The 22,087-nt window shown below is 41.1% G+C and overlaps 2 protein-coding genes across 2 annotated transcripts; one reads left to right on the top strand and one right to left on the bottom strand.

Annotated features, from left to right (window-relative positions):
* Window positions 1-196: 196 nt before the first annotated feature.
* Window positions 197-7,317, bottom strand: LOC104433685 (histidine kinase 3). The gene is made up of 11 exons (XM_039307426.1): window positions 6,068-7,317; window positions 5,422-5,703; window positions 4,992-5,161; window positions 4,678-4,890; window positions 4,080-4,266; window positions 3,946-3,997; window positions 3,604-3,833; window positions 3,425-3,523; window positions 1,510-2,645; window positions 966-1,332; window positions 197-788 (listed from the first exon to the last, which is right to left on the bottom strand). The coding sequence occupies exons 1-10, from the start codon at window positions 6,551-6,553 to the stop codon at window positions 1,053-1,055; spliced, it is 3,135 nt and encodes a 1,044-aa protein (XP_039163360.1). The 5' UTR covers window positions 6,554-7,317; the 3' UTR covers window positions 197-788; window positions 966-1,052.
* Window positions 7,318-19,517: 12,200 nt separating this feature from the next.
* On the top strand, window positions 19,518-21,008 carry LOC120290317 (stress-associated endoplasmic reticulum protein 2-like). The gene is made up of 3 exons (XM_039306261.1): window positions 19,518-19,701; window positions 20,154-20,310; window positions 20,755-21,008. Exons 1-3 carry the CDS (start codon window positions 19,699-19,701, stop codon window positions 20,799-20,801), a joined length of 207 nt encoding a protein of 68 aa, XP_039162195.1. The 5' UTR covers window positions 19,518-19,698; the 3' UTR covers window positions 20,802-21,008.
* The last annotated feature ends 1,079 nt before the right edge of the window (window positions 21,009-22,087 follow it).

Below are 22,087 nucleotides of genomic sequence, written 5' to 3'. Positions count from 1 at the left end.
ACTTTCCTCGAAACGAACGGACCAACCCTTCTCTTCCGTCTGAGAAGGTGCTCGCCTTCCCACCCTGCCTGCATTGTTCATGTTCAACCAAAAATGAGATAAAAAGCGGCGATTGAAACGGAGGAAACAAGCGGAACTACCCTTCTTCACCCATTCAGCAGCTCAAGCCTTGCCTTTTCATCATTTACTCAAAAGCTAGAGAATCGGAAAATTTTCTTGACTCTGCCTCTGATTTATGTGTACAGTGTACTTTGCTCACACAAAGCAATCCGATTTACATCAAATTGGTTCCGACAACTTAGTAAAAAGGACAAAAAATGGCGACGAAGAGAGTCGTTGTACTATACATCAGTCATGGCCTCGACCCTTTACATGCTTCAAACAAAATTGACTGGGGCAAACTTGAATGCGAATACTGATGTTCTTTATTCGAGTAATATACATGGAATGCTCTGTCTCTAAAGGGAATGCAGTCTAACCAAACCTCCTGGCTACAGTCTCTAAAGCTAAATGCATGTACACACTGTGAGGGTCTAGTCTACAGATATACACCTATGTCAGAGAGATTCCTGCACCATTTCCAAGCAGCCATCGATCCAGAGTTCAATTGGCGAACTTCAGATCGCCTGATTACCAACCGTCATCTTGCAAACGGTTTAGATCAGCTGTACACAAAATAATTGAAGTGGTTTTGAACCAATATGCCACTCGTAGGGAAATCAATGAAAATTCAACTCCAGCGGGTGACCTTAGCTTCTTTATGTATATGCTCCCGTGACAAGACACACCTGAGAAATCCAAAAATGCGCAAGAAATCAACAGAAGGTGTCTGAAGAAAATCCCTTTGGTTTCACATGAAATATATCAGCGAATTTCAATTGCATCTATCAGAAGGAAATCCAACTGCTCTAAAAGCAAGAAGAATCAAGGAATGTGTAGCTAAGGAGAGGCCAGAGAAAACTCACTCTTGTTAAAGAATTCCAAAGTTCACCGGTAAGGCTGCCAAATTGCCTAAACAACCAAGACTTCTGCTCACCAAAACAATTAGCCATCTATGGTGGCCTCTCTACAAGTTTCGGTTCAATGATGACTGGGAAAAAGCGCGAAACTTCTCTAAAAAGTTGTTCCGCTTCAAATGGCTTTGAAACATATCCATCCATTCCATACTTTGTGCATTCTTCATGAGTAGCGTGAATCACATCTGCAGTCATGGCCAAGATCGGTAGGTGGAAATTCGAGATATTTTCATGTGGCTCTGAGGATGACTGTCCCGGTAGGAATTCCTTGCTCGGAGTTTGTTCCATCTGTCGAATTCTTTTTGTAGCTTCAAATCTGAACAAAGGAATTATAGAACCATTAGATGCACGTATCCATTATCACCACCTAGTTGACATAGAAAAGGTTATCTAAATCCATTACATCAGACACATACAAATCTCTGAAAGTATATACACTTTCTATACAACATTTGATGAAAAAAATAAGTGCTTGAGCAGGAAAATGCCATACCCATCCATTCCTGGCATCTGGATATCCATGAAGCAGGCATCAAAATCATGCGGTGGTCTGAGCAAAGCAATTGCTTTTTCCCCACTGTCTGTACAAACCACATCAGCTCCATATTTCTTCAAAGCTCCCTCGGCCACTCTGAGGTTTACTTTGTTGTCATCCACGACTAGGATTTTTCTGCCACGGAGAAGGTTGCGGAGAAACAGACTCGGAGACTCCCCATTGGAGCAACTTATTCGATTTACGACTCCCATGACTCGCTGAAAAGACGCCACCAGCATACTAGCCCTTAGAGGCTTCATGATCACGAATGGACCAGTAGCATCTGTAGTCGCACCACTCATCCTACTAGAGCTGATAGAATTAGATAGAAGAAACAACCGTGGAGACACCCGTGGCTTCATGTCCCTCAATTTATCCAGAAAGATTGCCGACAAACCAGAGTCCTTGTCCCAAATTTCCCATTCCAAGAGCACCATATCTATTCTGCAATTCCCACTTTGTATGGTGTGGAGGCACTGGTTCAAGTCTGCAACTACCTCAACGTGAATACCAAGCCTCTGGATATGATACTTTGATACATTGGCACGGACAGGTCTTGTGTCAACTACCAATGCTTTCATACCATGAAATTCTGAGGTGCCAGAGTCACCTTGTCCTTTCACTTGCTGGCCCTTGCACTCTTTTGAGGTAGAACAGGCATCATCGAAAACTGCAGTAAAGGTAAAGGTGGATCCCACCTGGGGTATGCTTACAAATCCAATCTCCCCATTCATGAGGCCAACCAGACATTTGCTTATGCTTAGCCCAATACCTGTGCCCCCATGTGTTCGAGAAATTGATGGGCCCACTTGCATGAAACGAGTGAAAACGCGGGGTTGCGCCTCTGGAGGAATACCTATCCCTGTATCCTCCACTGAAATAATGAGATTGATTGGATTAGAGAAGGATGACGGCACCGGAGACGCAGGGCCTTCCTGGCTGAATGTCCTAAATTTTGCCCAGCTGAGTCGTCTGTCTGGTACTGGGAAGCCGCTCAACGTACTCCTTGTTGCTGATTCCATCTCAGCATCAGTTGAGTTCATCACCTCATCAACAAGATGGACTGTGACCAAGATATGTCCTTTCTCTGTGAACTAAGGCAAACATATACAGTCTGTAAGTCATGTTTTTCAAGGAGCAAGGAAGGGGAACATACACATAGTCTGGTAGTCACATGTCAATTAGCAAGGAAAGCAATAGTCATAGGGTTACCGAATAAAACATCTAAAAATGAATTAATGGTTTGAAAAGAAACACATTTTCCATGAATAGTTAAAGGAACAAGTTGATCAAACTTTGAAGTACCAAATATTATTCGTTTTCGGCTTCTCTCTTTGCTTGCCATTCAAGAACAATGCTCGGAAAAGGGCCTTTTAAATGAGTTTCTAAGGGCACTATGAACCAACTATTAACTGAAAGTTTATATTTACAAGACACTGAAGAAGAATAGAATGCGACACATCATGGGAAAATTAAACATGATAAACTCCCTTTTTAATTATGCAAAGCACATCTGTTGCAGCTTGACGTAATTATATACTTGATACAAAAAGCTGTAGCTTAGCAAAATCCTTAAAAAGAAACCCTTGCCATGGTCCCCCAAAGATTTGATACACGATGAAGAGGAGCAAAGCCTAGAGAACTAAATGTCAGTTTTGAGTGACCGGATTTACGAATCTTCCATTCAAAAGGCATATTCCTTTTTGAAAATGCTTCCTCAATTTGTTGAAGACTTCAAGAGCAGCGACCATTTTAATTTCTACTTTCGCGTCGGTCACAGGAAAATTTGATACTACTCAAGAATTAAAATGGCGACTTGAGATTCAAAAACAAAGTTCTCAGAAAATGTGCGAACCACACTTAAATAGCTTACTTTAATTGAGTTCCCCATAAGATTTGTGATGATCTGCCGAAATCTCCCTGGATCACCAATCAACTTCTCCGGAACATTTTCAGAAATGTAAACTGCTAGCTGCAGATTTGAAGGGGTGGAAATTATTAGATAATGAATCAGGTGAATTAGCGGCACCATGTAACAAAGGTAGTCAATACCTCCACTCGTTTTTCTTGAGATTTCCCCGAGAAGAGGGACAAGACATCATCCAATATGGCCCTTAGATCAAACTGCACAGCCTCAATCTCAATCTTACCAGATTCAATCTTCGCTTGGTCCAAGACCTCATTTATAAGTGAAACCAAAGCTTTTCCACTTTCCTGTGCAGTTCTAACATAATCTTGTTGAGTTTCATCAAGATCTGTGTCCATCAACATATGCAACATTCCTGCGATACAAGCATTGTCATGTTATGACGGGATGTGAAGGTCTTCACTTATTATACATATCCCTACATGTGCGAAGCAAAATTTAAACAAACAGTTTGTCCACATACTCACCTAGAACTCCATTCATGGGGGTTCTGATCTCATGCGAAACAGTGGCAAGAAACTATAGAAGGCAAAACAAAATCTGTTACTGCATCACTCAGTATGTTTTAAATCAAAACACAATCGACAAAAACGTGAATTACCTGTGACTTTGCCACATCAGCTGCCTCTGCTCGCTTCTTAAGTTCCATCATCTTATGGTAGTCATCTTCAACTTTGGCAATTCGATTCACTGTTGCTTGGAAAATATACCCAACAAGTAAGGCAATCACAAGAATGCCAAATGATGTCGTTATTGCAAGCCATGGCCATGGTGATTTTTGTTTGAATCTGTTTGCATTACAGAGTCAGTCATGCAAGTTTCTACAAATCACAGGGATTGATAATTCACAAAAAAAATATAGGTACCCTCTAGCAGAATTTAGAACATCATAATTGTGGCTATCACAGATCCTATGATAAACACCAGAACTTTCAATTATTTCCAGTGCGTGACATCTTTCAAGAACAGACAGCAAGGGCCACTAGACAACTAAGCCAATGTCCAATAGTCCAAGTGATGCATGGACCACACATCAGAAAAAGGGGCTAGGCCAGCTATGAGAGGACTTAAAGCACTACGTATTAATCTAACGCATTGGCCAAGGGGCTTCTTTTTACTTCTTAGACCATATAGTCAAAAAGAGCACTGCACAAGTTAGATGAACACCACAAGTATCTATGAGGAAAGGAAACAATTACCTGCAGCGCATCTCATGTTTCCTGAACGGATCCCCAAAATTGAGAGTGCTGACATGCTCTAGATAATCTTCCGATACATCTGAACCATACATGCTGATTGGATGTGACCAATTGCTGGTGTCATATACATTCACAACAATGTTCTGCTTGCTTGCGAGCTGTTGAAGCAACTTCTCTACTAGTGATTCAATATGGAAGACCCCACCAAGGTACTGTAAATGTTAGGAAGCCACACTATCTGCCTGACAAGCCATCAACACTTCTATTTATGCGAGCCTGATAGCAAGAGAACCAACCAAGATGGAGAACATTACCCGTCAGTTGCCTCAATCCTCTCATCAGGAGTGGCATTTGGTGGTAGATCCTTATTGTATACAGCAAAGGTCAATATAACTCCAAGACTGTTTGTTTTAATCAACCTAAATGGAGCAGTCAGGACCCCTTTTCCAGAAGCTCTTGCACGTAAAACATTTTCACGGTCTTCCTAGTGGATGGATGCGAGCAAATATCAAAGCCCGTGAGCAAAATGTTACCAAACAAAACGTGGAGGGAAATTGTAGAGTGCTAGATTAAAAGATCACAACAACTCAAAACAATAATCCAATTATGACAATGTGTGTGTGTGTGGGTGGGGGGTGGGGTGGGGTTAGGGGTTTATGTATAGAGCACACGGCATAAGTAGGTTTCATCATAGCTTGCCACTAAGGCTAGAATCTGCCGACATACAATTGGAAGGAAATTCACCTTTCCTGACAGCATATCAAGAGAAACGACATGGCCAATGGTATCTTGTGCAAAGATGACTGGCGCATATTCTTCTTGTACTGGGGACGGTTCCGATTCTTCAAGTTCAGAGTTATCCTTGTGAACTGGGGTTTTTTCCACGGTATCCATCCTCTTAATCTTCCAACCTTGTGCCTTCTCAAACTCTTCTCTGTCACAATGAAGCACTCTTACCGCATACGCAATGAAACTTGTCAGAGGCCTCTCAAAAGCAGTTCTTTCTGTGTACCTCTCGAAGGTCGTCTGTCAGTCACAAACGATTAGCTTTTGCTGCTGATCATTAATTAAGAAAACTAGAATCGGCTAGTATATGAAGATCATATCATTGAGAATGAAATTAATTTTTATTTGCTGCACTAGCTTTCCAAGTAGAATTCAAGAAAGTGAAATGTCCTGAAGTTACGACATCCTTTCAAGTCAGCTAAATTTACATATATCGGTGCAAACCAAGCATCTATATGAAATTAGCCCTCTTAAATGCAAACAGTATTTAATATCAGACGGTCCTCCGATCAGGGAAGCTATCTGAATTAGGCAAGTAGAAAACAAAGTGGGGATAAAACTAATTGACTCGATTAGCTTGAAGCACTCAGAAAGCAAGATTTACCTGGTCAATAGCGGAAGGCTGCTTGCCATGGTGGAAAGTGGAGATCAGAATGGACATGGCTTGGACATGGTTCATGCTGACATTAAACTGGTCCTGCAACATTCTAGCTCTCTCATCGCACATGCTCCCGAGGGTCTCTCTCCTCTTCTCCGCGGCCTGCGAGCTCATGTACCAGAAGATACACGCAGAGATGATGAACCAGCCGATGATCCACGTCCACAAGACCTTCCTCCACCAAGTCTTCCTGAATTTCTTCGACCCAGCTTGCTGGCTGTTGTGGCTGGGGTGGATCTTGTAAACATTCCCCAACACCTTCTCCAACCAATTCAGTGACATTTTGCCCCCATCGCCAAGAAAACCGGCCTTGGTCATCTCACCACCAAAAACCCACCAATTCTTGGAAATCAAGGACACCACCCAGCAGCACAGCACCCATAGTAGATGCCCCACCTTCAGACCGAAACAGAGTACATGGAGCAAACTCATCCACAACAGGGACTCGACCCAGCTCAGCAACAAGTACTTTAAAAGGGCGAAATCAGAACAGTGACCAGATTTGTGTTTAAAAAAAACAAAAGAAGAAGGTAAGTAGGGTGGGGGGCGCCCTCACCCTCTAACCAAGAACCCACCCACGACTCAAGAAACGCCAGACGAAGCACCCAACCTAAAAGAAAGACCACCGAATCACCAACCCGGAAGCAGGAACGAACCAAGGAGCACCCCCTGAATTCTTGATTTTCCAAGCCTAGCAGAGCGTGGTTTCGCCCCCGTTAAATGTCAACCGAAACCCCCGAGCAACAGATGGGCGGGGCTGTTGATTGGCAACTAGAATAACTAAATAATCCAGTTATTCTAACCGGAAAACTGAAACTGAAGCACAACCCCCACCCCCACCCACGAGGGAATCTTGCCCGTAAATCTAGTCCGGGAGCTAGAGCTCTAGTGAACCCAAAAAAATCTAAGCGTGTGGGGAACGAATCCGCACCGCCCGCCGGATAATCTCGACTCCCTCGAAGCGAGAATTTTTACTGAACAGGACCAAACAGTCAAGAACTCCAAGACGAAATACAGCTAAAGAAAAGAAAGTATGGAGATTGTTGGGAAGAGGCGAAAGGAGAGCACCGAGGTACGACGTCGAGACGGAGGAGGAGGAGCAAGAAAGGAGGAGGAAAGAAAGGAGGGAGGAAGCAGAAGAAGAATCTGCTCGAAAGCAAGAATAGAAGAATATGATGTTGGCTGGTTAGCACAGAGGCCATTATCTCTTCCCCCCCGTACTCTCTCCATCCCAAGAACGGAAATTATTACGTTTTCAAAAAAAAAAAAAAAACAAAACATATTCCCGTAAAATCGAATTATCTCTGTATTTTTATAAGTCGAATTTTCCCTAAATGACAAAAAAGGAAAGGATAGGCAGAGTTTAGGGACGAAGCCTTAATAAAACAAATCCCCATCAAAAAAAAGTTTTTGAGCCCGATGCTATTTTCGAAATATTCGATCCATGATCATATCTCTCGACTTCACGTCAGCATACTAACCAAACCGAATAAATCTTCTCGCGAAATGCTCTATTCGCTCGGGCATTACTTTTTTATCCAGAAAAAAAAAAAAGAAAAAAATCTTAATTGATTAATTTATGCAGTAGATCCATTTTGTATTAGGAGTGACGGAATTTGTACCTGCGCATCGTAGGGGGATCGGAAAAGGGAAAAAGAGGGAGAAATTAAAAATAAGAAAAAAGCTTTTTCGGCTTGGTGCTGTGTTTCACATCCCTGTCCATCTTCAAGAGCGCACAGGTTCTACACGCTAGCTCGTCCCCATTCGCAAATTTTATTTTTTCTTTTCTTTTTTGGCCCCCCGGGGAGTTTGTGTGGTGCGGCTGTAATTCCTGTGGACAAAAGTACCCTCGCCCGGGGCCCGAAATTTCGGAGACTAGTGGTCACGTGCCGCATCGCGGCCAGATGGCATCAGATGCCCCGCGCCCCCCGCTACTTCCCCCAAATTGCAATTCGAGGACAAAAGGCAGGGGAGCTCGAGCGAAAGAATATAATAAAATAATCAGAATATATAAAAATGAATAAATAAATGGATTGGTTTAATTAATTATTAAAATTTATGAATCAAAAGAAAAAGGGCGGGGCGGGGACACGATAGGAACCTCTCGAGGTGTTATTATGTTTCTAGCTGTTATGGGAATCTAAAGCACTGTTCTGAAACAGGGGGTGCAAAAAGCGGATTAAGCTATAAAGAGATTTGATTTAATTTTTGTATTTTTGGTTTTTACATGGGTGTGCAATTATTAAAGGGAGTTAATTTCGGGTGCTGGAGATTGTTCATTAATGGCGCTTTCTCTTTGGGGGGCAGGCCTTGCCTCCAGCTGACTAGCCGCCCTCCCTCTTCGAGTTCTAGCCCTCCTTTGATGGACATTTAGGGAGAATAAAAGAGGTGTAATTAGATGGGTCTTGTTGAGCATGTTAAATGAGGAATGATTCGCTTTCTTGAAGCTGTAATTGTGCATTGCAGAAAGTGATCGATGTAGTGTAAACAGCGAGATTCTTTTAATCAGGTAAAATCGACAGTTCTTGACACGACGTGCTGCTGAATAGATTTGCGATTTAATATAAACAAATTTCGGCCATGACAAGGGAGACACATGATCAAAATCATGCCATGGACGGGTTGACCTATATAATCGTTAAAATACAACGTGTGTTTAAATGAGATTGTGTATTTTATTTTATTATGACATGTACTTAAATGCATTCTAACACGTTTAATGTTCAAAATCTAGTGTTTTCTTTAAAACCAAAATAATATCCATACTAGAAGGAGTCAAAGCTAAAATGAAATCATATTTAATATACACATTTGGAATATTAGAAAAGAATAAACCCTCCCATACTTATGAGGAGAACAAAAGAAAATTTATTTCAATACCACGTCTTCTCTAAACATGACATAATGGTCACGCACCAACCCCATCCGAAGATGTCCAATCTCGATCTAATCAGGGCGTCGTCAACTCATTAGATCAAATCGAAATGCCCACGACACATCCATCGTGCCGGAGAGCCCCACGAGAATTCCCCTCCCAAAAATCAAGACCCGAGAGGGAGAGCAGTGGCAAGGAGGCGTGAATAAGCGGGAGGAACAGGGGCAGAAGTTGAAAGCGGCGGGGAATTTTCCCCATTTCCTTTACGTTTGTATTTTTATTTTTATTTTTATTTTTCTTTCTTTCTTTATTGGGGGGACGGAGGAAGTGATTAGGCCAATCGGGTGATTCAGTGGGAACCTCGCTACTTTTGTCATGTTGCGACAGCTAAGTCCGACGTCAGCGCAGCACCGGTTCCCTCGGCCATCCGGCCAATGAGGACATCGCCCTTTTCAGCTTTGCATACGTGTCGCTCCGGGAGCTGGTCGCCTCTCCCCAACCTCTCCCCGTCGCCAAAAGCCACTCCCCTACCTTTTATTCACCCCCGCCCGCCCTTCCAACCTCCCCAGTCAGTTTTCATCCGTCACGATAAAATCGATTATTCGCACCCTTTTTCAAGGACCATCCCGAATCTTCTAAAAATTTGTTTGATAAAAACGTGATTTATTATCAAATATTGTAATGTAAGTATGATTTATTATTAAATATTTTAATACTTCTCTTTAACACATGCTTAATTTGGACTTTTGATGAGGCAAAAGAAATTTTAAAAAATTCGAATTTAGAATCTCTAACTTTAATATCGTGTGAGATTTTTTAGATGTGCTTAATTTTTGTAGTCACGGACATTAAATACGGTCAAACCCCAAAGTTAAAAATAAATAAAAAAACGCCAAATATGGGCAATGATTGATAGGGGCCAAAAATATTTCTTGTGGATATAGGCTAAATAAGTACTTAATCATGTCCGCTCAAACGGCATACAAGTCAATCCTACAATATCCCGCGAAGTTCAAATTGTTCGCTTGTTTAGTAACATCAATATACATTTAATGAAAGATGAGATAAAACATGCTTCAAAAAAAAAAAATCATTTCTTTGTACATAGAAACTTTCAAACCTAGTAAATCCTAATAATTGCCTAACAAAACAAATACCATAATGCAAATAATGAAGCATAATATATAGCTAAAAGTATACTCTTATCCATTAAGAACGGATCTGTTACAAAAAATATTTTAACGGTTAATCACCAAATTCAATAATTAGTACACGTCGAGATCCCCCACTTCATCTACAATGGCTTGTGGTGTGCAGAGATGCCGACATCATTACGTTGAAAAAATACGTATCAAAATCTAAATTGGAAGAGTAAAACCCCTAAATTAGGAGAAGAAAGCGACCTAATCTCTAGAAGGTTGTGGATTTAAATCACAAACATCCTCCTCAATTTTACTCAATCAATTAAATCACGTGAGATTTCTCCCTCGACCCAATGACGTATTGAGCATAGGTGGCCCTTATCTGGCATGAATGACATAAAACAAGACTTCTTCTTTCTCTGCTATAGTTTACATCATATAAGTTGAAATTTGGCATACCTATTCAAGCCAAGAACGGAATGCTGTAGTCTGGCAATTCCCACGAAATAAAAAACAGAAGAGAAAAGAAGAATTTCAAAAATGTCAAGCTATCAAACGGCAGTTGCAGCCATGCACGCGTTTTAAAGTCAGCCACGACTTATTTTAAAGAGTTTATTGCGACCGTCTTACCGATTAATAAATAAATGGAGAATAGCTAAGTTAAAGCAATCTAATTTTCGAAGTTAACAACCAACTGCGGACAGCATTATGCCGTTCTGAGTATGTTTTAAGTTATGGATATCAAATTTAACTAGTTGTGAATACTTGATAAAATTCATTAATATTTGTTTTTTTTTTTGGGTATTTTTGATAGAAGAAAAATTATATTAATTGTTCAATGATCACATGAGAATAACATAAATTTTCATAGTAAAACCCAAAACACTACAAAACAAAGCTAGATCAGTAAACAATGAGGATCAATAGAGCACTAATAAGGTTAAGCACACATTTATTCCATGAGAGCCAATCTGTCAAGCAAAATAATGGTGGTCAATCAACGAAAATTATTTCTCCAACAAGCATAGTGTTACTAGTTGGCAATGTGCACCTAGGTTTGGCTTTATCAACACCATAACTACATGAGACGATCAAAATAGATCAAACGAACGTAGATCTAACATTTGGAAGAACAGATCTTTGTAATTTAGCAAGACGCTCAAGCTTTTGTGACCACCATTAAAATTGATGGCAGAGGATCTATACACAAACAGAGTACATGGGTATCAAATCCCCAAACACGTCTTTATTAAACTCCTAGATTATTAAATTCTCATATTTTTTACCCAAAAAAAAAAAAAAACTCATAGATTTAGATCAAGAGAGGATAGCTTGTAGATCTAGAATTAGATTGGAAAAGTTGAAACTCTCAAATCTAGAATTAGATCGGGAAAAGAGAGCTCTCAAATCCAGATCGGAAGAGAAATAACAAAAAAGAACAAAAAATCTCAAACAAAATCAACAAGATCAACAAGAGAAGGAGGGGGAGGATGATATTAGCTCAAACCCTTTCAATCACTGAAGGTTAAAAAAGATGACGGAGAGAGAGAAGGGCTGTCGATACTTATTTGCATTTTTGCAATTAGAAAGTTGTATTGAATACGATATAACTTAAGTGCTCGACTTAAGCTTAAGCTAATAATCAAGGAGATGGTGTATGCCCAAAGCCCGTCAACACGACATAATGAAGCTAAAGATTTAACTGGTGGCACTCACTACCATCATGCCATGTGATCGAATTCAAGAAGGTGGAACTTACTTAAGCACTCTGACTAGAAAAATAGAAAGTAAAAACAATAATGATTGAACCTTTAATTAATATAAAACAGCAAAGGGAGATTAGACCGAGTTGGCGTGCTTAGCCAATGCTCTCGCGATATTTATTAAACACCCAAACAGAGAAAATTCATAATGTTCAGTGCACTACACTCCCTTGTACATGGTATTCGCCACTTCGAAACTCCAAACAATTTTAACCAGCATACTAAACAAGTGTTTCGAGCAACATGCTTCACAGATAGAATCCTAAAATAGAACGCGAATTTAGGTTTTAATCGAGTTGCCATGATCTGTTCTCGTTCGCTTCCATTGGCCAGTAGCTCGCCAAGTCAATTTTCCTGACAAATATCCAACTCTCCGACAACGCAATTCGAGAATGCAACTCTCCCCATTAATCAATGATTAAGAGGCTCGTGGGGGGATTAAAGTGGGTGCAGTTAGGCGAATTGAGCCAATGTTTTTGCCCAGATAATGGCATTTTCTTCGACGCGTACGACGCAAATATATAATAAGGCTTTGCAGAAGGAAATTCACTTTCCCCCTACTTTATTTTATTTTTTTTTTATTTTTTTTATTTTGAAAAAGAAGAAGAAGAAGAAACGGAGGACATCATTTATATCTTACTATAATAAAGGACTTCATTATTCGACACGACCGAAATTCATTGAATACATTTTTCTTGGCGACCACTTACAAAAGACTATGTAAACCAAGCACTACGTGATATGAATCCCATAGTCCTTTGATTTTGTCTCATGTGTGTGTTGATGAAGTGTGTGCGCTGGAATGACAACGACAATGCCATGGCACCGTACTAGACTCCACTAATACCTATAGGTTTCCTTCGCAATCCGAAATAAAGGAACCGAAAAATTTGAATTTGCTGTGAAAGTCATCTACATTTCGTGACTTTGATGCGTCGGGCTGATGTAATCGAACCTCGATATCTTCAATATTGGAGATAGTTAAGATGGAGTATAAATTTGAACCTGTCGATATGTCTAGCTATGTCCACCTCTGCTCAACTACAATTCGTAACTTCAACGGGTTTGGCCCAAGAGGGGGAGTAAGTCCGAATCTGTCAACAAATCTAATTGCGCCCACCTCTATTGAAGAACTTAATTTGACGAGTTATGGGCCCATTGAAGATTTATCAACTACTCCACAATACACTAATTTTCAAACGAGTGGCTTTTCTAACACGCCTCGCACGTGTGCATCTCAACGCGATGATCGGCTTCCATCTCAAGCCGGCTAAAACACCTCCGTTTTCTTTTTTCCCAAAGGATGAAAATATGGACAAATAATCCGAATTTCTCAAGTGAATTTCAATAGAAGCATTTATAGTTAAACAGCACAATTTACCCACAACGTGTAATCGCATGTGTTTTTATTTTTTTTAATCACGCCTAACCTGCGTTGATCAAAAGCGGCAGGACAAATTGCTAGTCTTGCTCCACCTAATCTTCAAGCAAAAAGGAGAGGGAAAAAAAAAAAAAGAAATTTCTAAATCTTTTTTTTTTCTTTATAAGATGGAGAACACACTGTGAACAAGCATCGGAGGTAAAATTAAACCCTTCCCTTAATCACGGCCAACAGGGAAAAGGGAAGGAGGGGTGACGAAGGGCGGACGGGCAAAGAAGGAAGGGAGGGGGAATAAAGCTTTAAAGCGTTCGCGGCAGCAGCATCTCATCATTCCCTTGGATGGGGGGGGGGGGCTTTGCTCTTTAATTATCTCCCCCTCCCACTAAATTAACGTTTTAATTAAAAAGTCGGGTGCTTTGTTTAATCGCTGTCTTGTTCTTGCAAGCCACTTCTTTGATGCCGGCTGCTCCCGCACGTGGCACCTGACAGGCCGTTGATAGGTCGCGAGCCCCGGAGTATCTAGGCCGTGAATATAAGGTGCATTTGCTTTAGGGAAAAGTTTATTAAAAAAATAGGTTAATGCTTCTCGAGAAATCATTTTTTAGGAAGGTGGTTTGTTTTGCTGAGACTAGCAAGCTCAAGCCTCGCTCGAGGCCGGTCGTCACGGGCCCATGCCTATGGCTGGTCGACAAGTCGAAAAGTAAAAAGAAAGATAAAAAATATTTTAAAAAATCGATTTTTAAATAAGAGGAAAAATAAAATATTGAGAATTCATGATGAACAATTTCAAAAAGTGCTTTTACTGTCTTAAATTTAGTAGTTCACTTTCTTAAATTTAAGCATGAATAGTTTCCTTAATCGGAAAGTATTTTTATGATTAATTATTTTTAGCAAATCAAATGGGCAATAGTTCGGAAAACTAATTTCAAGAAAACACTTTCCCTTAAACAAACGCACCCTTGATAGTGTTATATATTGGGATACTTTGTTAATTTGATGGTGGACCGATGCTCTCGTCTCATCCATATATACGAACTAAGATAATCACTCGTTATAGATGTGGACGGGAAATTAAGCTAACAATCTAACAAGTTATTATTAGGTCATGAAGGAGCCTCTCTAAGATCAGGAAAATAATTTTTAAAAAAATCATAAACCCATTATATTTGTGTCAATGCAATTATAAACTTTTCAATTTAGTTGATTTAATTTTAAAAACCTTTTAAAATTTGCTAATATAGTCTATTCGGCTAATTTTTGTTGAAAATTGCTAATACAAATGACAATCGTCCTATATGATACGACCAACGGTGAGTAGACAATTTTTGCAATTATTTTTAGTATTTTTTATTTTTTTTCTTCCTCCATCAATTACCAAACCTCCTTAATGCTTGGCAATTGGCCACAAGGAGGCTCACCTTGGCTTATCGAGCAAGGCTCGCCCTTGTAGGGTGAGGTTGCTCGAAGCCAGTGAGGTTCAACCTTGCTCGAAGCTAGCAGGGCGACTCTTGCCAACCTTTAGCTAAGCTCAACCTCGCTTCAAAGAGGTTGCTTGAGGCTTGCAAGGGGTGACCTCTGCAGAGCCTCGCCTCACTTGAGGTTGGTGAAGTTGATGCTCCCTAGATACCAGCAAGGTGACCTTGTCAACCTCGGGCAACCTCACCCTTGCGAGGACAAGCCTCGTTGATTCTCATTTGTGGCTGTTCGCCAATAAACGTGGAGGCTAACGATCTATGGAGGAGAGTGAAAAAGAAGAAGAAGAATATGAAAACAAAATATTAAAAAATAATTTTTTAAAAAATATTCATATCAACATTAATTATGTCATATAAAATAATCAGTATCGATTGTCGGTGACGATTATGGATGTGCGTGCGCATCGTGGTCTCTATCGAGAGAGAACGCTCATTTAGTGCCATCCGAACAATCCCGTGAAGGCGGGAACCCGAGCACTGGTTGCCCTTTTGCCTGGTTAGATTCCATGGGTTTCCGAGTTCGAGAATTTTCCAGCCTCCTCGGTGGTCCATGACGACCTCCCTTCCCCTTTTTTAAAATTTCCTCTTCGGCTTGCTGAAGCAGTCACGAGGCCACAATCAAGAAATCATGTCGTCGCGGGGCATTAACTTTCCGTGTACTTGGCTTCGCTGGCGTTCCTCGACGGCCGCATGGAGCCGTCGGCGCGGGGGGTATCTATAGCATGCATGCAGCCGCGCGTCGGAACGATGGGGTCGCTCGCTCTAGGCTATGGCATTTGCCATCGCGGCGTTCCGATCGATCAAGCCGAGCATATTCAATAGAAGCTCCGAATCCTTAAAAGCCCTTGTGTCCCGTCGCGTTTCCTATGCTCTAGGCGATTCCGTCCGTCATGTCGTGAACGAGACTGTTTAATATTTTCCAGCATCATCTAACCATAACCGATCAAAGTCAAGCCCTAGGGAAAAGCACCGAAGAGTCATAAATCTTTTGCAATAGTAATAATTCGGTCATAAACCTTTTAACTATACCAATCTAGTCTTAAACATTTCACATTGATACTGATTCAGTTCATTTGATCAATTTGTGCCGGAAATCATTAACGTGGACGTTGCTCGTCCTATGTAGTACCACTCGCGTTGACGTGGCACGATTAGAATGAAAAAAAAAAAAAAAAAAAAAGAAAATAACAAAATAGAAGAAAAGAAAATTATAAAAAATCAAAAAAATTATTAAATTATTATTTAAAAATATCCATATTAGAGCTAGTCTTACCACATAGAATGATTAGCGTCCGTGTTAGCGTTTTTCAGTATGGATTGACTAGATGGACTAAATCAATACCAATGTGAAAATTTATTGGATTGACTTGTCTCAATTGAAATGTTTATGACTCAATTAGTAATGTAATATGTTTAGGAATTTTTGGTGCTTTTCTTTTGTGCTCAAGATTGTTTGTGTTATTTTTATTGCCAATTCAATTTTTGGTAGTATGTATTCCGAGTCCGCATGTATAAATGACATCAAATCCCATGTGCACCATGCTTCTCATTCAAACCTCACGCAACCGCTCACTAGATTTACATTGTACGGGAATTGGTCAAAACGAGTTAAACAAGTCTATTTAGGTCAGATCATATCCGACCCGGCCCGACCTGGCAATTTGACTTGACGGGTCTAATGAAGGGTCCTCGTTCGAATACACGTACACGTGTTAGGGCCACGCGTCGAGCCCACCCACGAGTGCAATTTTCGCGTTTTGTTCTCTTTCGTTCTTCCAACAGTTCGTGAGGAGTCCCCGCCAGCAGCGATCAAAATACAAGTTGGGGAAAGGGGTCCCCGCAGATGGTCGCAGCCCGGAGGCCAGCGAATCGGTTTTTGCTTTCAATCATTGTTGCTTCAATTGAAAGAAGTGGAAATTGATAACCACCCACGTCCACGCCATTAAAATACAGTGTCGAGAATAAAGTCTTTGTAGGCATTATAATATATTTCCACAAACCTTTGAATTGGCAAAAAAGGCTACAAACCGCTCGACAGGACTTTTTCAAAAGAATGGTTTACAAAACCAGACCAAACATTTCTTCCCGGTCCGCTTTTGGTTTCGACTTTTTCGAAGCTAAGGTCATTTATTATTAGGAAGGAAGGAGTGCAGGAACCCTAGATTTATTATGCGCGAACCCGTATGCCAAGTTATAGAGGCCCTAATTTCCTTCTTGAAAACAGTATCATTTCTATAAGTTATTTTAGCAATTTTAAATTCACGAAATTACTCGCAAAGTAGAAAGAAAAAGGAAAATAAACCAGTCTTGGTTTCCCGACCCTATACATTATTTGGTAAGATTTCATTTGACGTTCATTGAAACCTAACCGAACCGAACTGCACACTAATCAAGTAGAGCGCCGAAATGTCGGAAACCTTGTCGCATTTTTACCATTTCCCCGCTGGGACAGACCAATGCGAAAGCAACGAGTTATCTTTTAGCACGACCTCATCATTGGGCAAGCCAGTTTCATCTCCACTCAAAAAGCCATGGGCAGCCCCGAAAAGAGGCGCGGCTAACATTTGCAGCTTATCCCTTCCCCCAATAGAGTTTGTTCGCTTTAAAAGATGGCTGCGTTTTTCTCCGTCCCAGTTGCTGTCCAAAAATAATTCCCGGTTCGGTTTGCATGATTTGTGGGGACGAGGCGCTCGCAAATAATTGAAGGGTTCTTTTGGCAATCCGGATGTGGACACGGACGCGATCAGCTGCGCTTCACTGACTTCGCCTCCAGCTGTTTACATGAATTCCTACCTCCTCCCCTTACCCTTTTTCCGTCTCTGCCTCCCTCTTTTTCCACACCAAAACTCGGGGGGTTATCATCAGCAATAACAACCGTGTAGGCCCCCAAGCATGCCGTCTGGGAAATGATTGTGAAACGAAGGAGATGGAACGCTCTCTCTCTCTCTCTCTCTCTCTCTAGCTCACGTGCACCCAATCGAAGGAAACTAAAGAGGAGGAGACGATGAAGAATTTGCATTCACATTGCTTCTGGACTCGCCATTACAAGGAGAAGCTCCCATTGACATTGAAGTTGCATTCTTGTCATGTCGAAAATTCACGTATGTTTGGCTGAAACATCACGGGGGAAACAGTTGGAATGTAGAGGAGAGGTTCATATTGGAAACAGCTGCCCGACGAAAATGAATCACTCAGACATGATCCTGAAGCGATTCACGATAGGTGTCTATGATTTTCCTCTTCAAGGTTTCACTAACATGTCGAATCTCATGCACATATTAGTTTCATAGTTTCGAAGTATCTTTTCCCATGACATACTTGCAGTTACCGACCAACCACGGCAAAAAGACCAAAACTGTACGTGCAAATTGCTTCTGGGACTGATCATACTAAAATAGAAGTCAATTCCTAGCAAGAGTTCTTTTCAACCAAAAAAAAAAAAAGAAAGGGTTCTTGATTTTTAGTTTTGTGCTAAAATGTAAAAAGCACCCATGAAAATATACATACATAAACATATATACACACACAAATATATATAAATATATAGTCCTTTTGTTTTTTGAGGGGACTGACTGTCGATTGTTGATGGTGTTTGCTGGCTTCAGGCATGATTTGCAGCCCATTCAAGGGTCCAAAGCCCGAACTGGGCCGAGCTCGAACGGCCCATCGACCTTTCAATACCACAGCGCATCAAATTAGTCCTCCGTATATTTTGACATTTGCCCCCCGGCTCAGTTTCAATGGCTTTTCACGTCTCGTCACTGCAACTTCAGCGTACCATCAGGGGGAGCTTTTTTCCAAGGGAAATCACCTTTTATTCCGAGAATAAAATCAGACTGATGTTTTTCTTTTTTGATCTAAAAATCAGACTGATGTTAACGCACTAAAAACCAAATATTAAGTGACTCGTAAGAAAATGCCCATTCATGAGGTGACAAGGTGGACTTTGATTACGTTTCGCCATACATTTTGAATATTTCAGCACATTATCCTGCCGTCCTTTGACAAATCGACTTTGTATAAATTTAAAAGCGAAAAATACCACCAATGCACTTAAATCATGCCCACTATAAAATGAATTCTTTAAACATTTTTTGTGGCACAAAAAAATTCTTCAAAATTTGTATCGGTGCCACAAATTTACCTTTTGCCGCAATTTTGTCCAAAATGATGTTAAGATGGCCTCTCTATTAGGGGTGATGGGTCCTCGATCTAATGGAACCAATCGGGGAATCACTATTTCTTTTCATGTTTCTATCAAGATATCTTATTGTCTAAAGGATGACCAAAAACAAATTTGGAACTCGAGACAAATTCCATGCTTCTATTCGGAAAACTTCTCATCCAATTACAAGCTTCTTTTTTTCTCAAAAATAATAAAATAAACCCACTAATATTTTTAAGAAAATAAAAAAAAGTATACGTAGTCGATTTGGTCCGATCTAGCTCGGTTCTCCCTTAAAATTGAAATCGGGAATCAAATCGGTACTCCTGAAAAATGGACCTAACCGGCTGGTTTGGTTCGGTCCAGGTGGTTTTTACTTGGGGGTGGTCCACTCTGCACACCCTATTCTCTCTCTCTCTCCCCCTTGGAGTTCGGTATTTACGGATCGTGCCATTAAGGGAGATTAAAAGGGAAAAGAAAAAAGGCCACTCTGTACTCCTGCTCACCGACCTCTAGCTATTTACGCCCGCACGACCAGTCACCACGCTCCACGTGTCACCGCTGCCCAATCCATTCATAACGCCTGAAGGCGCTAAACGAGCACGGGGCGAATTCCAGAGGTTTCCCTCGAGCTACTTAAAGCCGCGGAAAACAGACGATCCCGAAGTCCGATTTCTCGACGAAAACCGGACAAGGTCGATCTCGCCGGGAAGATCTTCTTCACCTTCAGATCGAGCTTCCATCAAATTCCCGCAGTCGAATCTCTCTCCGCAACCATGGTAAATCAGCATTTATTTTTTTCCCTAGTGGTTTCTGTGATCGTGCTGGTTTCGATCTGCCAATTCATCCAATTTCGAAGGGTTCTTTTTGGGGGCACAATTGGGAAATCAGTTGCTTTGCTGATGCACATCGATCGATGTGTCCTTAGATTTTAACGTCTTGTGAGTTAAATTATTTAGGCTCGAGGCTTTCGTGGCTGAATGTCGGGCTGCATCTGCTCCGTTGGGTAGTAATGGACGGTGCATGTAGCTCGACGAGGAAGTCGATTGGGTTTGGGCTTTGATTTGTTAAATTCAATGAGCATCTGACTAATGCGGATTCTTCAATTAAATAGAAATTATGGTCGATAGTTCCTGACAGATCCATTGAAAAGGGATGCGTGTGTACATAGGGTCGCCGCTCGTTTTGCGGCGATGAAATTTGAATTGCGTGGATTGATGTGCTTGTGCAGACGACGTCGAGGCGATTCGCGGATAGGAAGGTGGATAGGTTCGAGAAGAACATCACCAAGAGAGGGGCGGTTCCCGAGACGACCGCCAAGAAGGGAAAGGACTACCCCGTGGGACCTATCTTGCTCGGGTTCTTCGTATTTGTGGTGATTGGGTCGTGTAAGTTCCCGTTCGATGTTCTTTTCATGAAAGCATTTGAATCCTTATATGCTTTGTAAATCTGACCAGAAGTAGAGTCAACAGAATTGTATGCATAGGCATGCATGCTTTCGCTTTTGTTCATTATTTTGGTTGGTCTCATCCTTTAATGCTATGTACATCTAGGTTAGAGGTGTTCGTCCTGATCCTTTTAATGCAATACATCAAGGTTTAGATTCTCTTCTTAAAGTTTGGCTCTTGGCTAGCAATTTGGTTTTAGGCATATTAATGACTTTCTACATTAGTCGTTTAGTCGTGATTATCTTGAAGATCGTCCGAACAAAGTCAAGCCTTTTGCGTGCACTGGTCTCTCTGTTCATGATTTATAATTAGGTCTTGATTATACACGGTTGTCTAGTTTGTTTCCTTACATGCTGCTTTTGTCGATTCTCTGTTGTGGAACAGCTCTATTCCAAATTATCCGGACAGCAACAACTGGGGGCATGGCATAAGACAAGCAACCTTTAAGGAAGGCCGATGGATGACTCTGTGTCATGTCGTGTCCTTTGTGTTCTCTTAGATTGTAGGGAAGTGACTTTGCTTGTACTTGACCAGTTGCTTTGGGAAACCCATAAGCTGAACAATGTACATCCAGTTGTTTCGTTGGTTCTCTCAGTCTCAGCACTGTCTCAGCTGTAACTATGATAGATCTTTGGTAAGTAGGACTTTTACGATCGCGATCAGCCATAGCTCTCTCGGAACAAAGGTTCTCATGGAAGGTTTCGACTTACTACTTGGAATTTCGGAAATCGAAGATTGAAATGATTAAGGACATAACAATCTAGGCAAATCCTGAATTATTATGGATCGCAAGTGAAGACCGAAGCTAGATAGCAACAACATACGTGCAGAGACTTTTCAATCAGAGTAGACTGGATAGCCGTGGAGAGTCCTTTTTGTTTTCTTTACCAAAAGATAAGTGTGGATGCAAGTTTGTGGCGAATGCGTTCTCTCCTCCTTTTAGAAGATACGTTCTCGGGAGGAACTTTGCATCGACTTTTTCTTCACCCTCAAATTGCCTGGATCGTTGTCTTTGAAAGTCATATCCGTCGGGAAGCTTGACTAGCTGTCTTTGGGCATAAGTTGTACTAACCTTTATGGTTTGGTATTCTTTAGAAGCTAGAAAAGCAGCACCACAAGGCATAAACTCAAACCATTGGTCGGAGCCAAATTTCTAAAAGTTGCATTGTCGTGAAATGAGAATAGATTTTGATTATAATAGAGGTGTTCATCATATTCTGAGGATGAGGTGCACTGGCATGAGCTTTAGAAACTAGTAGAAGAGGTTGCAAACTAGGAGAGAGTTTGGTTCGACGAGGAGCAGCAGCAGTGACTGTGCTGAAATGATGTGCTTGTGCGAGTGAAACTCATCGGGAGTGCTGCTTTGCCAGCCACCTCGATCCTTCCTAGACAGAATGACACACCAAATGACATGCCCTTCTTCTCCATTACCATTTTGTTTTGTTCTTTTTGGTCTCTTTCGATGTTGCTGATTCAATGGCCCTCATTCACATTCCTGTGGAAGTTAGGGAAAACAAACAAAGTTTCTTTTTGTCCCCTGTTCTCATTTTTCCTTCCACTGAAAACACGCACTTGCAATTCTTGAAACTTTTCCTACAACTACAAGCATGATTTAGCGGAACCTGGAAAGTCATCTGAGTCAGTTCTGGATTTAAGATGTTCACGTGAAGTGTGGGGACTGCTTGGTTGAAACCCAGTACTCCCCCGTGAGCAAACA

The sequence above is a fragment of the Eucalyptus grandis genome, chromosome 2 (genome assembly GCF_016545825.1).
Source record: "Eucalyptus grandis isolate ANBG69807.140 chromosome 2, ASM1654582v1, whole genome shotgun sequence".
In the NCBI taxonomy this organism is placed as follows: domain Eukaryota; kingdom Viridiplantae; phylum Streptophyta; class Magnoliopsida; order Myrtales; family Myrtaceae; genus Eucalyptus; species Eucalyptus grandis.
This window is presented reverse-complemented; position numbering and strand designations above follow the sequence as displayed.

What these genes read in the sequence shown, in the direction of transcription:
- LOC104433685 (XM_039307426.1), bottom strand. Translation starts at nt 6,553, where the DNA reads ATGAGTTTGCTCCATGTACTCTGTTTCGGTCTGAAGGTGGGGCATCTA. An exon ending in AGCCTTCCGCTATTGACCAG is followed by an intron (nt 5,704 to 6,067) that starts GTAAATCTTGCT and finishes TGTGACTGACAG; the next exon opens with ACGACCTTCGAGAGGTACAC. An exon ending in CAGATGCCAGGAATGGATGG is followed by an intron (nt 1,333 to 1,509) that starts GTATGGCATTTT and finishes TCCTTTGTTCAG; the next exon opens with ATTTGAAGCTACAAAAAGAA.
- LOC120290317 (XM_039306261.1), top strand. An exon ending in ATTTGTGGTGATTGGGTCGT is followed by an intron (nt 20,311 to 20,754) that starts GTAAGTTCCCGT and finishes GTTGTGGAACAG; the next exon opens with CTCTATTCCAAATTATCCGG.